Consider the following 15,415-nt stretch of genomic DNA (forward strand, 5'->3'; position numbering starts at 1 on the left):
GTATATTAGGAAGGGGGAATTATTTCAACAGGAACAATAATGAAAATAAATAATAGGACATATGATATATGACAGAATGGGTCTTGCACCTTTATAGTGCAGTTTCTTAGTGTGGGTTAATGATATTACTATTGAGAAGCAGTGCTAGTTCGGGTAACCTTATGTGAATTAGAATTAGAGTTTGCCTTAGTAATAAGAAAAAAGGAGAGAATAATTTGCCACATTTTACTTCATTTCAATTTCAACCAAAATTTTTGATGTGATAGTTCTTGGTAGGACAAATTTCATCAATAAAATAAACAAGCTATTTAGCTTAGAATACAACTTTTAGAGATGGAATTCCTCATCTTTAGGTATATTGCTTCAGATAAAGGACAAAAGAAGTTCCAGGAATGACTCTTTTCCTTGTCATAACAAACTTGACCGGGTGACCTAGAACAAACTCTCTGATTGCTCTTAATGGATCTCCTTTAAATTGAGAGCAAGCCTTGTGCAGATTACCATTTGTTTGTTTTGTTCTGGATGCTACCCTGGCCCAGGACACAAGTTCTCTCCCAAGGGAAAAGGAAGGCTTTGCCATGTCAAAAAGGAATTCAATTCTCCCCAGCCTTTACATTTCCCAACCCACCAAACAAAAAGAGCTTTGACAGCTCAAAGGTCTAGGACTCAACCAGGTTATATAATTTCCTCCTTTTTTGTGCTTAGAAGGAAGAATATAATTTTAAAAAATAGGCATTTTGATGAATTTTTTTTCTTTATGACAAAATCATTTTTATCTTTTCTGAATTTAACTCTCCTTTGAAAGAAAATCCCCAAAACCCAATATTGTGATCATGTATGATAAGGTATAAAATATGTACTCTATCCTCATTTTTCCAACATTTTTTGCCTCAAAGTTTTTTTTAAACACTCTTGAAGACATATATTTTATCTTTTTTTATTCTGGTTATTTTTCTTTGTATCACTTCCTACAAACCTCATTTTTACTTCACAACAATATATCACATTCACATAGCATGGTTTCAAGCCATTCCCCAATTTGGTCCAGTTCTATGCAATGCTTTTATTAAAATTTTAATATATGTTGAAATTGCATTTCTCACTGACATCCCTGTGATAGCAGAATTCTGGAATCATCAGCTCAAAGTCTATTAATGGTTAATGCACTTTTGTTTTGTGATTCCACGTATTCTTCTCTTCTCTCTATACTATTTCACTTGATAACATCATCGATTCCCATAGATTCAACTAGCATCTCTATTCTGATGATTTTCAGATCTACTTATTTAGTTCAAATTTCCCTGTTAGGGGTTGTCATCATGATCTCTGACAGAGCCCAAGTAAAAATAGATCTGGTTAAAAGAGATAGGGAAGGTAACTACATCCTAATAAAAGGCAGTATAAACAATGAAGAAATATCAGTACTCAACATGTATGCACCAAATGGCATAACTTCCAGATTTCTAAAGGAGAAGCTAGTGGAGCTCAAGGATGAAATAGATAGCAAAACTATACTAGTGGGGGATCTCAAGCTTTCCCTATCAGATCTAGAAAAATCAAACCAAAAAATAAATAAGAAAGAGATGAGAGGTGAATGAAACCCTAGAAAAATTAGAGTTAATAGATACATGGAGAAAAATAAATAGGGACCAAAAGGAATACACCTTCTTTTCAGCAGCACATGGAACATTCACAAAGATAGACCATGTAATAGGACATAGAAACATGGCTGGCAAATAAATGCAAGAAAGCAGAAATAATAAATGTAACCTTATCAGATCATAATGCAATAAAAATAATTATTAGTAAGAATACATGGAGAGACACACCAAAAACTAACTGGAAATTAAATAATATGATTCTCCAAAATAATTTCGTGAAAGAACAAATCATAGAAACAATTAATAATTTCATCGAAGACAATGACAATGATGAGACTTCTTACCCAAATCTATGGGATGCAGCCAAAACAGTTCTAAAGGGAAAATTTATATCACTGAGTGAATATATTAACAAATTAGGGAGGGCAGAGATTAATGAATTGGACATGCAACTTAAAAAACTAGAAAATGAACAAATTAAAAATCCTCATTTGAAAACTAAATTAGAAATACTAAAAATCAAAGGAAAAATTAATAAAATCGAAAGTAAAAGAACTATTGAATTAATAAATAAGACTAGAAGCTGGTATTTTGAAAAAAACAGATAAAATAGACAAAGTACTGGTAAATCTAAGAAAAAAAGGAAAGAAGAAAACCAAATTAACAGTATCAAAGATGAAAAGGGAGACCTCACCTCTAATGAAGAGGAAATTATGGCAATCATTAAAAACTATTTCTCCCAATTATATAAATATAGCAATCTAGGTGACATGGATGAATATTTACAAAAATATAAATTGCCTAGATTAACAGCAGAAGAAATAGAATACTCAAATAATCCCATATCAGAAAAATAAATTGAACAAGCCATCAAAGAACTCCCTAAGAAAAAAATTGCCAGGGGCTGATGGATTCACAAGTGAATTCTATCAAACATTCAAAGAACAACTAATATCGATATTATACAAATTATTTGATATAATAAGCAAAGAAGGAGTCCTACCAAATTCCTTTGATGACACAAATATGGTACTCATTCCAAAGTGAGGTAGATCAAAAACAGAGAAAGAAAACTACAGACCAATCTCTCTGATGATGCAAAAATCTTAAATAGAATACTAGCAAAAAGATTCCAGCAAGTGATCAAGAGGATTATACATCATGATCAAGTGGGATTTATAACAGGAATGCAAGGATGGTTCAACATTAGGAAAACCATCCACATAACTGACCATATCAACAAGCTAACAAACAAAAATCACATGATTATCTCAATAGATGCTGAAAAAGCCTTTGACAAAATATAACGCCCATTCCTATTGAAAACACTAGAAAGTATAGGAAAAGAAGGACCTTTCCCAAATTTCCTTGTTAACTTCTCATTTCACATTTCCAGCTTCCTATTGAATACCTCAGATTGGACATCTTAAACCTCACATATTCAAAACTGAATTCATTATACCCTGCCCCCCAGCAAAAACCAAACAAAAACCAAAAATGTTTCTGCTTTCTAACTTGGTTATTATTATTGAAGGTACTACTGTTGTCTCAACCAGGTGTCATCTTGGAACCCTCACTCTTTCCCACACCTCCCCCCAAATAGATTCTATTATCAAAGCCTCTCAATTTTACTTTTGCAACATCCTGCATCTACCCATTTCTTCCTCTGTCACTGTCACCACTCTAGTGCGAGTCCTCATTACCTCATGCCTGGACTACTTCGATAATCTTCTGGTTCTTGGCCTGCCACAAGACTCTTCCCACTCCAATGCATCATCCACTATGGGTGAAAGTGATCTTAAAGTGCAAGTTTGAGCATGGACTCTGCTCCTCTACCCTCCTAACCGCAATGAATAAACTCCAGTGGCTCCTTATCATCTATGGGATCAAATAGAAATTCCTCTGTTTGGCATTCAAAGTCTTTACTGTACTGCTTTCCTCTGTTCTTCTGCCTTACAATCTCCCAGATGCTCTGTCAACCCATGACAATGTTCTTCTAAATAGTGTGTTAAGAAGATACTCCATGAATTTTTACTGATAGTTTTTTTTTCTGTCAGGGATGCATTCCCTCCTCATCTCTACCTCCCAATTTCCTTGGTTTACTTTATGACCCAGCTAAAAATTCCACCTTCTAACGGAAAGCATTTTTGATATTCTTTATTTCTAGTGCTCTTCCTCTGCTGATTATTTCCAACTTATGTATATATCTTGTTTCCATGTAATTGTTTGCATTTTGCCTCCACCATTACATTATGAATCCCTTGACAGAAGGGACTGGATTTTTGCCTTTAAAAAGTAATAAATCCCTATTGTTTAGCATAGTGCCTGACACTTAATAAATGTTTATTTATTGTCTGACATACCAAATTGATATTCTGGATTGGTCCTCTTCACAGCTCTATCAACAAACAGTTCATCAATATGTCTATCTTTCAATAACCCTTATAATACTGATTTCCAATTTTGTCCTCTTTGCACAGTGAAGTAAAGCCTGGCAATTGATTTAATTTTACATATCAATGATTGCTAATAATATGGAGTTTATTTTTATGTGATCATTCATATTTTGCAATTCTTTTGAAAAAAAAGTTCACATTTTATATATTGGGCAAATATCCTTGATGTTTATGTTTGTTTCAATTCTGTATGCATCTTAGATATGTAATAAGACTTTTAGCAGTGATAGTTGATGCAAAGGACCTTATTTCTATTGTTTCTCTTCTAATTCTAGGAACGCTTATTTTATTTGTGCAAAAATACTTAATTTTGTTGTTAATGTCTATTTTGCCCTTTATGATTTCCTCTCTCCCTTGATTGGTTAAAAAGTTTCCCTGTATCCATAGTTGTGAAAAATAACCGTCTTATTTTTGTCTATTTTTTCTAATTCTCTAACATTTTATGTTTAAGTTCATCTACATTGGCTTTATAAAAAATATATATAGCATAAGATGCTAGTTGAAACCCAATTGCTGACAAAGTTGCTTTAATGTTTTCCCAGAAGTAAATCCTAGAATTTGTAGTTGAAAGGTAGCTTAGATATATTTAGAAAGATCTGAATCTGTTTTCTTTTTTTAAAAAATGCTCATTTCCTTCTTTTTTAGCCATGCTTAAAGCCAGAAGTTATGATATGCAGTGATAAATATACAGGTTAAAGATTTAAAGAAAACTTAGAGGGAATTAAGGCCACCTTGCTGACATAATGAAAATGTTGGCTTCCATTTAGAAAGGGAGTTGTCTAAAATTTCAGGACAGTTTGAACATTTATGTAAATTCTAAAAAAAGATTGATAAAACAGAGGAAAAAAGCATATTTTGGTTATCTCAAATAATGAAAATGTTCTATTTTGTTCCTATCAGGCTAGTAGAACATAGCCAAATAAGTTATCATTATTTTACAGTATTTATTTACCTGAGAAAAATGAAACATTTGGATGTGTTATCATTGATACCAAGATAACAATATTTTAAAAAAGAAGGCTTTGTTGTAAAATATTAGTTTACAACCAATCTAATTTTCATCCCCAACACCCCAATCTTCAAACCAAGTAGAAATTACAAGCTTCGACAAAATCCACTAGAAAAATTATTTAATCAAATCTTATAGACTCTAAGAGTCCTCCAAAATCATTTTATTGTGATGCTTCATGCAATAGGACTATCAAGAGGCATTCACACACAAAAACTAAATAGCAGCCCTATCATTGTCATACCCAGCCCTATCTTTCTAAAGTAAGATCCAAAGCATATTTTCTATAAATGAACCGAACAGAAACTTTGCTACTTAGGATTACATCATGATTCTTAGAGAAAAGGAAAATAAATACACACAATAAGCAATACCCATACAATTTTACCTAATGCATAGGCAAGAACAAATAACATGACCAAATTTTAGCTTTTTTTATAACTCAGGAGATTATTCTAGGCAGTGCTTTGGGAGGTATATCCTTTACCCAAATGAAAAGCATTCATATGAAAAGCATCGTTAACCACATAACAGATAAATCCATCAAAACTACATGTCCAAGAACAACATTAGTCATGAATTAAATGGTGAGCAATTCAAATTTTTATCTGTTTCTGAAGGCAAGGTTAGGTTTCTTTCCCTGGGAGAGGGGATGGAAATGTGGAGCTGCCACTATCATGATAGTGATTGTCAGTCTTTCTGGGACAGAGGAAAATGGATCACCAATGAGATTTTTTTGAAGATTAATCTATCGATTTAGCAGTTTAAAAAGTAGCTTTCTCCCCCCTCCCCCCGAATATCAACTATATTTATAGAGCATTAGATCAATTTTGCAGTCGGGAATAGAATAGTGAGTTTCAATCAGTATCATAAAGTGCTTAATTAGAAGCAGCTATTGATTCTTTAATCATTGGAATGACACATAAAATAAGCCATATATAAATTCAATTTTAAAACAGACACATTAAGAGTTTTTATTTAATCTTAATTAAAAGAACCCAACAACATTGTTTTCCTTTAATTCCTCAAATGCCACCATGCTCTTTAAACAATGACTCATTGATTCACAAAACAACTCATACACATGGTTCTAGGAACAAAACTCTTTCACAGAGTATAACTTTATTGTATATCCCATTGCTAGGAGGCTTTTGTATTATAAACTGGGTCTGCCATTCTCTAAGAGTGACAGAACTGTCAGAGAACTATTGGGAGTATAACTTTCATCTGAGCCAATTAGTGGTGATTTCTTCCTAGAAAGCATGATTTACAAGTATTTGAAGATTGGTCCAATCCAGCTGTCATTTAATTAAGTCCAAGTTTGTTCTGGTCAACTAAACTGCTTTAGGTAGAATGGGTTTTTACCAAGTGGGTAGATAGACAGATAGATATAGTCTCAAAAAGAGGGATAGGAACAGGACTTGTAACTTCATTGCTATAAGGAGAGAACTCCTACCAGTGCAAGCCAGCACTTTCTCAGCAATTCATAGCCTTTTAACAGGGGCTCTTAACATGGCATCCATAGACTCCTAAAAGATTCAGGGATAGATTTCAGAGGGTCCATGAATTTGACTGGATGATGCCAAGCAAACCAAATCTCCACAAGGCTGACAGTGTGATAGGGCAGGGGACATTAAATATATAATGAGGTATCTTCCCAGAAAATATGACAAATGATCTGTTTTGCTTTCTTTGGATAGAAATATCTAAAAGGGACTAATCTCAAAAGAACTGAAGTTCTCATTACTTAGTCTACATGACAAAACTGATTCCAAATTTGACCCCTGATTTCTTATCTTCTTTCCCCTAACCTCGAATATTGCCTATCACGTTATTAAAAGGTTTTAGAGATCAGGCATAGTGGAAACTTTTTTACAGAAAACCAAGAAGTTTTAGTCTAGAACAATTTCCTTAAATCACAAAAGATAATTATTTGAGTGAAATAATTTGGCAAAATATTCCATGAAACAGAATTGGTCCTTTTGCTAAGGAATACCATCATATCAATATAAACCAATTAATTTCCCCCTAAATACCTGTTTGCTCTTCTAGAACCTTGACTCTTGGTGAAAACAAGGTTTACTATTATTGTAGAAGGTGCTTTGGTTATATTCAGACTCCCTTAGGCCTAAAGGGGAATAAAAACCAGTACTTGATGGGAAACTTAGGATAAAGGACTTGGAGTATGGAATATAAAAGAAATCTGTTTGTACAGAGAGAGGAAGGGAAGTGCCTAAAGAAATGTAGAGAGAGAAATAATGAGACCTGTCAAGTGTTCACTGAAATTATAGTCCTCAGGATATAATGTTATGAAATTAAATATCACTTAATATAATGCAATTTGAAGGTTCTTTTAAAATCAAAAAAAGAAATTGTCATATTTAGGAAAGAAGAAAAAAAAGCTCTTTTCAACAAGGTTACTATCATTGCATTAGGAATGCACACAAACAGCAAGAAAAATCAAAGTCTCTTTCTCTCCTTAGAGCATTTAGAAATCAACTTCCTTGGTTCATAATGCAAACACACACATATACATATAATTGAGAGAGAGACAGAAAGAGAGAGAGAGAGAGAGAGAGAGAGAGAGAGAGAGAGAGAGAGAGAGAGAGAGAGAACTGGTAAGGTACTCACGGTCATTGCAAAGGGGGCCACTGAAAGATGTCATGCTGCAGTCACAACTGAATCCATCCCACTGCTGCAAGCATACACCTTGGTTGGAACAGGAGTCCTCTTGGCAAGTGGTACTGGGTCCTATAAGAAAACCCAAAAGAAACTTGCACTTTTTACCAGAAAATGACCCTTTCTTGGTTGATCTTTGCACACGAGCTAGATCACATGAAGTAGTTGCCAACACCTCAAGTTGCATGAACAAACTGGTTTTAAAAGTTGTCCTTCCCACTGTTGACTTAGGAACCAAGGAGCTGCCTTGCTGAAGCTTTCTGCAGTTCCCATAATACCACACAGTTCATTAATGTCATTGATTGAAAGGAAGCAAACAGTTAATCCAAGAGCACTATGGCTATTCTCATTGTGGCAGCAGGTAATCTCATTACATCATCGGCTGGTTCTATAAAGTATTTTGGTTTTCAGAAAATGTATTAATTTCCTCAAGCTGCATTTTCTCATGAATGAATAGCGGCACCATGAAAATGGGGATTAGAACTTCATGAAATTGAGATAAAGATTGGGAAAAAATAATGGAAGAAAGTGATGCAAAAGCAAGCTACTGAAATTCCAGGAGTTACCCTGCAAAAATGGTGTCTAGCACCATGATAATATTTTTTTTTCTTGGCAGGTATGTTGGCAAGTATCAAATCACATGCTTCAATGATAACATGCAATTAACAAAAAATTGAAAACCTCTTTATTAATGACCTGGCATGCCCCCAAATGACGAACAAATGAAAAACAAAGCTAGTCTACTTCTAAAGAATTATAACTAGATCACTGAAAAACAAACAAAAAAACTAAGAATGATCAAAGCACTAGGGCAATCACTGTACAAACATATTCAAGACTGAAAGCCTTTATGCAAATTATGCTGCAAAAGCAGGCTTAGTGTAGTACAATATGTATGGTGGCAGAGAATAAAATCTGAACCCAAACGATAGGTTCTAATACAGAAATTCAAAAATGCAGTTTGTGTTGTGTTCCCACTGTGCATTGTGGTGTTTCAGTCTCATTTTGATACACACAGGGCTATCTACCTTGCAAGTCAGCTTTCATCAATGCAACTTTGTCAGCAAAATTAAAAAAAAAGCAAAATATATTAAATGTTAGTAAGCAATACTGAAATGGGAGCAAACACAGAGAGAACATTCATAGTCCAATGCATGCTGCTATAAAAGGGGAAGAAATGCCATCAAAAGCAAACAAATTAATACTAACAGCCATCAATCTTAAGGCAAGCCAGAGTGAGAAAGCAGTAATTTGCCAGTATTTGACTACAAATATAATGGTTAATTGAGCTGATGACATGTAATGAAGGAAAATTAAAAGGATTTTTCCCCCTTTTGGAGTGATATGAATGCATTACCAGAATGATTGCCTTGCTTGTTTGGAGGTGCTGCTCCATTTGTCATTTTCAGATACAGTATGTTCTATGGTCATTAATGGGCCAATTACCCCTTCCCATCTTTTTTTCTCTACCTCTTTTATCTTGCATTTGCATTTAAGTTTTAAACATGTCATGTAAACTACTCACTGGCAAATGGACTCCATTAGTAGAGTGTTACCAAACTTGAAAAATGAATACACATTTTAGGAGGAGATGGATGAGGCATGTATGGGTCAGGAGGAAAATAATGCCATTTGATCCTTCATGGAAGAAACATCTTTGCAGGATTTCATTAGGCAGTTTGTTTCTTATGCTGATCAGAAGTGGCTTTTGTGAGCTGTATAAGCCTTAGGGATATTTATGGTTATTTCAAATTTGTCAACATTTTTTTTACATTTTATAATCTTCAACTATTCTGTTAATTATGCATATATCTAAATTTTACTAATTTTGAACTAATTAGGGAAGCAAATAGTCTTCTTAAGTAAAGAAAAATCCATTTTAAACTCAAAAAAAGGTGTATAAATCTCCAGGACAAAAGGCAACAGAAACTAGGCCAACAAAATATTATAAATAATTATTCTTTGGGAACTTATTTAATGAACTATTTGGAATCAGAATATGTTCTTATACGTAGATAATTGTCTCTTAAGGCCTGGAAAATTGTTTATCTTTTTAAGTATACTACATAAACATTCCCCTTAAGATCTTATCTATACTATTAATTTACTTAGTAGGAGTGTTTTTTAAAATATATAGTGCAAAGGGAAAATATGGCTCATATTATATCTTAATTGTCCCAACTTCTGACTTAGTAGACAGTAAATTAATGAATATATAATGCATTATTATTCCCATCATATAGGTAAGGCTCTAGGAAACTTATATTACTCTAGTTTTGTCCAGGTTTATGTCAAAGAATGAACAGAAATTGAGAGCCTGAGTTGCTTAGTTTTTTTGAGACTACCTATGACAAAATACTTTATGTAAAGCTATTGTTGAGAAACTAAGGACAGCACTATTTGAAAATACTAAGAGCAACAATTAAAAGATCATTTATTATTTATTAGAATAATCAAATAACAAGAAAGTAGAGGAAAAGCTACATTTCTATCTAGTTGCTGTCTTACACAGGGACTTTATGTATTGTCCCTCACTGACAAGAAGGGCAAGGCTGACACTTCTGTAGGTTAACAGTGGTTTTGAAGTTGTTGCATAATATTATCTTTGATAAGTAAATGCAAAGCTAATGAGAAAATATAAGCCAAATGTTAATCTCTTAGTCTTAAAAATTGATTCTTCAGTTGTATCAAGCAAGGATATTGGCATCTAAGACATGAAAAATTAGGGAAACACCAGTCGATCATTCTGCTTGGGGGGAAAAGAACCATTTGAAACATTTTGCTATTTGAAAATTCTTTGATTTCAGGAATTATAGATAATACAACCCACTAACCAACAAGACACATTTTTCCACCTTATTCATTTTCTCAAACATTTTCCAGAAGCACCATATAAACATTTGGAGATATTTACACATGACCTATCTCTGAATTTATTTACACTTTCCTTACATAATGCCTCACTTATTTTATCACTGAATTAAACTAAGACAACAAGTCACAAGGACTTTTGTATCAAGCATCTAAAAATGTCAGGGAACAAAATGACAAAGTAAGGAAGGCAAATGAAAGAGTTTTTGTTCTGGAGAACTAAGGAAGATTTGTTCTCTCACTACATGTAAGGACAACATCTTGGTTAGATACTAAATCAAATTGAAACTTCACAAATTATAATCATCTAATACTATTCTATCTTATAGGCAAAAGGAAGCTCAGCCTAAAATCGGTAGGAACTTCTACAAGCAGAGCTGAAACCGGAGAATGGTATTAGTGAATCGTCACTAAGGTGGGTCTCCCATGATAGGAGACCAGTGATAGTTGAAGGGGAGACTGGGAAATGTTTCCAGCACTACCGAGGCTGAGAGAGAAATGCTCTTGGTAGGGGAGATAGATACAGAATTGGGATAAGGTTTTTTTAACCGATTATATCAAGTTTACAATTTTTCAGGCAATTTGGAAGATGAATAATGCCAATTTGGTTTGGAGATATGAACTCTGAGAGAATCAATACTAAAGAGATATTTAGAGAGATCATTTCTTTAGGATCTAGAATTTGATTAGCAAACAAAAAAAAAACCATAAGGCATATTTTTTTAGCTATGCTTATGGAAGTTATTCCTAAAAGTTGTAGAGGCTAGAATTAACACTGAATTATTCTGCAAGCTGTTAACCTAATAAGATGGGGAACAAAACATTAGGGAAGAATAGAGGTTGAGAAATCAAAGCTATGAAATTTCTCAATATGAGTAAAAAAATGTTTGGGCATAAGAAAATTGAAGAAAGATTAAGGGTTAAAGGGATTTGTTTTGGTGGAAGGAATATTAGGAGGACAAAATTAAAGAACTGTTCCCTATACCATATGTGAAAAGGATTTAATTTGGCTAGATACCTGAGTCCTAAAAAGACCAATATGGGGGGGCAATACCATATGCCAATTAATTTCCAAAAATAATGATTAATAGGTAAGGGTAATAAGAGACTACATAACAAGTCTTCTGAACTAGGTTACATATTATAGCATTCTGGCAAATAGTATAAATAATGCAACTATTATAAAATCATTTTTACCAGGAAGCTCTGGTAAGTAATGAGGGAATAAAATATCTCTCAATTCTTCCCTCTCCTGTCTCTAGGGCAAGAGGCTATTTTAAAACTGCTGGCAGAATTCTGTCTTTAAATCACTGCAAGTTCTCCATTAGTTTTGTTTTTGAATAGTTTTCCCATTTTTTTGAATTATGTCTTCCATTCAATTTTATGAATTGTGTCCCCCAGGTCTAGATCATTTCCTTTATGCCTTATAGTCTATGCATTTAATCACAGGAGTTTATTCATTTGAAGGAGAGACTTATTTCTCCCGTGTGTGTTAGTATATTAAAAGAAAAACATATACGTGCATCTGGCTGTAGTAAAACTCAATATGCAAACATTTGAAATTACAAAATATATGAATTGATGACCATTAGTCACTCCATACATGCAAAATAATTTAAGATTTCCTCAAAATAGACTCACTAGTGTGATGCAAACATGATTTTATTTAAAATAGAAACAGTTTTTTTTGGAATCCTTCAATTTTACAAAAGAAAGTTAACTTTGAGTCTAGCAATTTAATGCAAGGTAATTTTATATCTAATATATATGTATACCTATATACATATATATAAAAATAGGGGACATATACAACCAAATATTGACAATATTAAGAGAAAATGCTAACATAGTCAAATGACCATTAAAGACAGAAGGTATCAAAAGTTTTCTAGCTCTAGTCTTTTGGAAGGGATATTTAAAACAATGTTCTCAGACTGATTCATGAATTCTAATTTAAATATGGTGCTTTTTTTTCATTCTCAAAGACTATGGTAAAGTAAGTTGAGTTTTCAGTGAAAGATAGTACTAAATAGGTGAACTTCAAAATGCCTTTTTCAAGAAACATAAGAATAGAAATTACCAATGTGTGAACATACAGTCCCTAATGAGGTATAAGCATTTCTATCAAGACTGCAAAAAGTCAAAGGAAAGTCAATGTTAATGTAATGAGAAGAAAAGTTAAAAAAAAAAGATATTAAAAGTTTCCTCTCTCTCTCTCTCTCTCTCTCTCTCTCTCTCTCTCTCTCTCTCTCTCTCTCTCTCTCTCTCAGGGGAAGAAAGCAAAAGGATACCTGGATACCTTGTGCATAGATATTTTGTAGGCTAATAAATTTGGTGTTTGTTTTCAATATTAACAGCAGAAATTTTGAAATTTCGAGCATGTAAAAACAGATGTCATACCTTCACATCCTCTTTCTATCTGTCCATTACAAAAAAGAGCATCAGAGATGAGGTCTGGGAGCCGTCCATTTAAATCCACTGATGCCAGGCAGCCTTGAAAGCCTTCCTTGGCATGGACTAATTTTGGCAATGATTTGTACATCTCTTTGGCGACTCCTCCTATATACAGGTCACCTGTGAATAAAGGAAAGACAGTAAGAAAGGAGAAAGGGGTAAATTTACTCAAAAACAGAGCTGGAGAGGTAGAGAATAGGAGCTTATTCCTTTAATTATAAAATTAATAAATATGTTTATGATTTGATATTTTTCCAAAAGAGTGCCAACATCACAATATTTAGGTAATTATCTCTATTGTTGTCTACAGAAACACAAAACAAATGGCTACAAATATTCTGTGAAGATAATATTATTGTAGGATGATAACTCTATCCTGTGATTATTAAGCTTTTAGTCTACTAATGTTGCCAAAGCTTTCTGTTTAGGAAATTATTTCTAATGTCCAAATCCAATTCTTGAGCTACATTTAAATGCATTTCCTCTTATTCTGTCTTGCAGATTTAACTATAGCCCCAATAATATCGTTTGTATTCTTGAATATTATTGTGTCTTGCCTCAGACCACTCTTCTTTTCCTTTCCTTTATGCATGCTTCGAAAGTCAAAAATTCCAAATTGTTCCCCATACCTAAAATGTTCTGTCCCCTCAGCTCTGCCTTTTGATTTCCCTGTTTTATTTTAAAACTCAGCTCAAAACCTATTTTCTATAGCAACCTTATGGATTCTCTGAGCCTTTCTTCTTCATATAATTTTCTAAGTGTTCTGCATCTATGTTACCAGTACTTAATCACATGCCCCCATAACAAAAGAATGTACTCTTTTTGAGGGCAGGAACCTCATTTTTTGGCACATTGTGAGGAGATTTGGAAATAGGAGATTTCTTTGTATCCCCACTGCTTAGTCTAGTGACTGGATTTAATACTTGTTTACTGACTGAATTCTCTCTATCAGCTTTCAATGTATCATTAAAGTTGGATGGTCCCTGAACTAACCACTTCACTTTGTATTCATCTGTATCTTGGTTTTCACATGTATGACTTTTGATTTTATATAATAGAATGTATATTTCTAGTGACACAATGTATTTACTAATGACAAGAGACCATGATTGAGTCTGTTTTTTACTTTCCAAAACCTGAACTTATATTGTGAGCAATTAATAAATCTTTTGAAAGGTTTATTAGGAAAAGTTGGGAAAGATAGTTGGGAAAGATAGTTTAGGTGACATTTTGTTTCTATTTTATTTTATATCACACTGTTTATAAGTACCTAATTCTCTTACTTTTCATGGTTAGTTGGAATATAGGTTCATAAAGGAATTACTATAGGATCAGAGATTTAGGCCTGGAAGAAAACTTAAAGGTCATTTAGTCAAATGCCTTAGTTTTATAGAGATTTAAAGCTCAAGAGAGATTTAAAATTACTTGCCCAGGGTCCTGCTAGTAATAAGTGGAGAGGCAAGGATTTGAATCCAGATCCTCTAACTTTAACCTGGTGCTCTGGATTCTCTGGCAATGTTTTACTCCACTCTCTTTTCTTTGGATATTTCTTGTACTGTCTTCTCACTCTTACCTTGCTGCTCACACCAGACATCATGTTCTGGATAGAATTTAGCCCTGGAGCCTCTCTTTGTCTGATTGATGACTACTTCTCCCAGAATGCTAGTTCAAAATAGCCTTATCCTAACTTCTTCATTCTGTCTGATTAGTCCTCCTTCTTTCCAATTTCATTGGCAACAACCACATTGTTATACTGCTTCCCAATCACCCTCTACCTCTGTCCACTGCTGCCCACTCCTTTATAGGCTTATTTATCGTCTCTATAAATTTCTAAACCAAAGTGCCCCCCCACACATACCACTCCCCTGTATATATTGTTTTCCTTATTAGAAGATAAACTCTTCAAATGCAAGACCTTTGTTTTTGTATTATATTCCCAGAATTTAGCACAGTATTTGGCAACGATTAAGCATCTAATGAATGTTTATTGTTTTTTTTTAATTCTTCTCACTATACCAATTTCTTCTATTGTAGAGTTGAAGACACTGACATTTCTTGATCATGATCACCCAACCTATTTGACTGAAATTTGGTTCTATTTTATACCTTCATCCACTGATGGCAAAAAAAAAAAATCAGGCCAAGGAAGGATAATCTTGGAATAGTACTGCAATATATCAGTTATGTACAATTCATTTACATATCACAGTATATGTCTCCCACATAATTCCCCTTTCATGCTTTCCCTAGTCCACTGGAAGAATTTGTTGGATAATTAGTTGGAAAGAGTCTGAAATCAGAAAACTAAGATAAAGTTATTGAATAGATATTTTTGTTGTTGTATT

At 33.5% G+C, this 15,415-nt stretch overlaps 1 protein-coding gene across 18 annotated transcripts in view; it reads right to left on the reverse strand.

The window, feature by feature from the left end:
• NRXN1 (neurexin 1) overlaps positions 1-15,415 on the reverse strand; it is a 1,430,528-nt gene that overhangs the window by 716,087 nt on the left and 699,026 nt on the right. For 17 of the 18 annotated variants that reach the window (XM_044663323.1, XM_044663322.1, XM_044663321.1 and 14 more), the window contains 2 exons: positions 13,017-13,190; positions 7,698-7,817 (listed from right to left, as the gene is read on the reverse strand). In XM_044663323.1, coding sequence (XP_044519258.1) covers positions 7,698-7,817; positions 13,017-13,190 — 294 coding nt within the window. Of the gene's footprint in view, positions 1-7,697; positions 7,818-8,773; positions 8,801-13,016; positions 13,191-15,415 lie in introns of all 18 variants that reach the window. The other variant, XM_044663302.1, reaches the window with a different exon arrangement.

Source organism: Gracilinanus agilis, chromosome 2, assembly GCF_016433145.1.
Source record: "Gracilinanus agilis isolate LMUSP501 chromosome 2, AgileGrace, whole genome shotgun sequence".
NCBI classification, from domain to species: Eukaryota; Metazoa; Chordata; class Mammalia; order Didelphimorphia; family Didelphidae; genus Gracilinanus; species Gracilinanus agilis.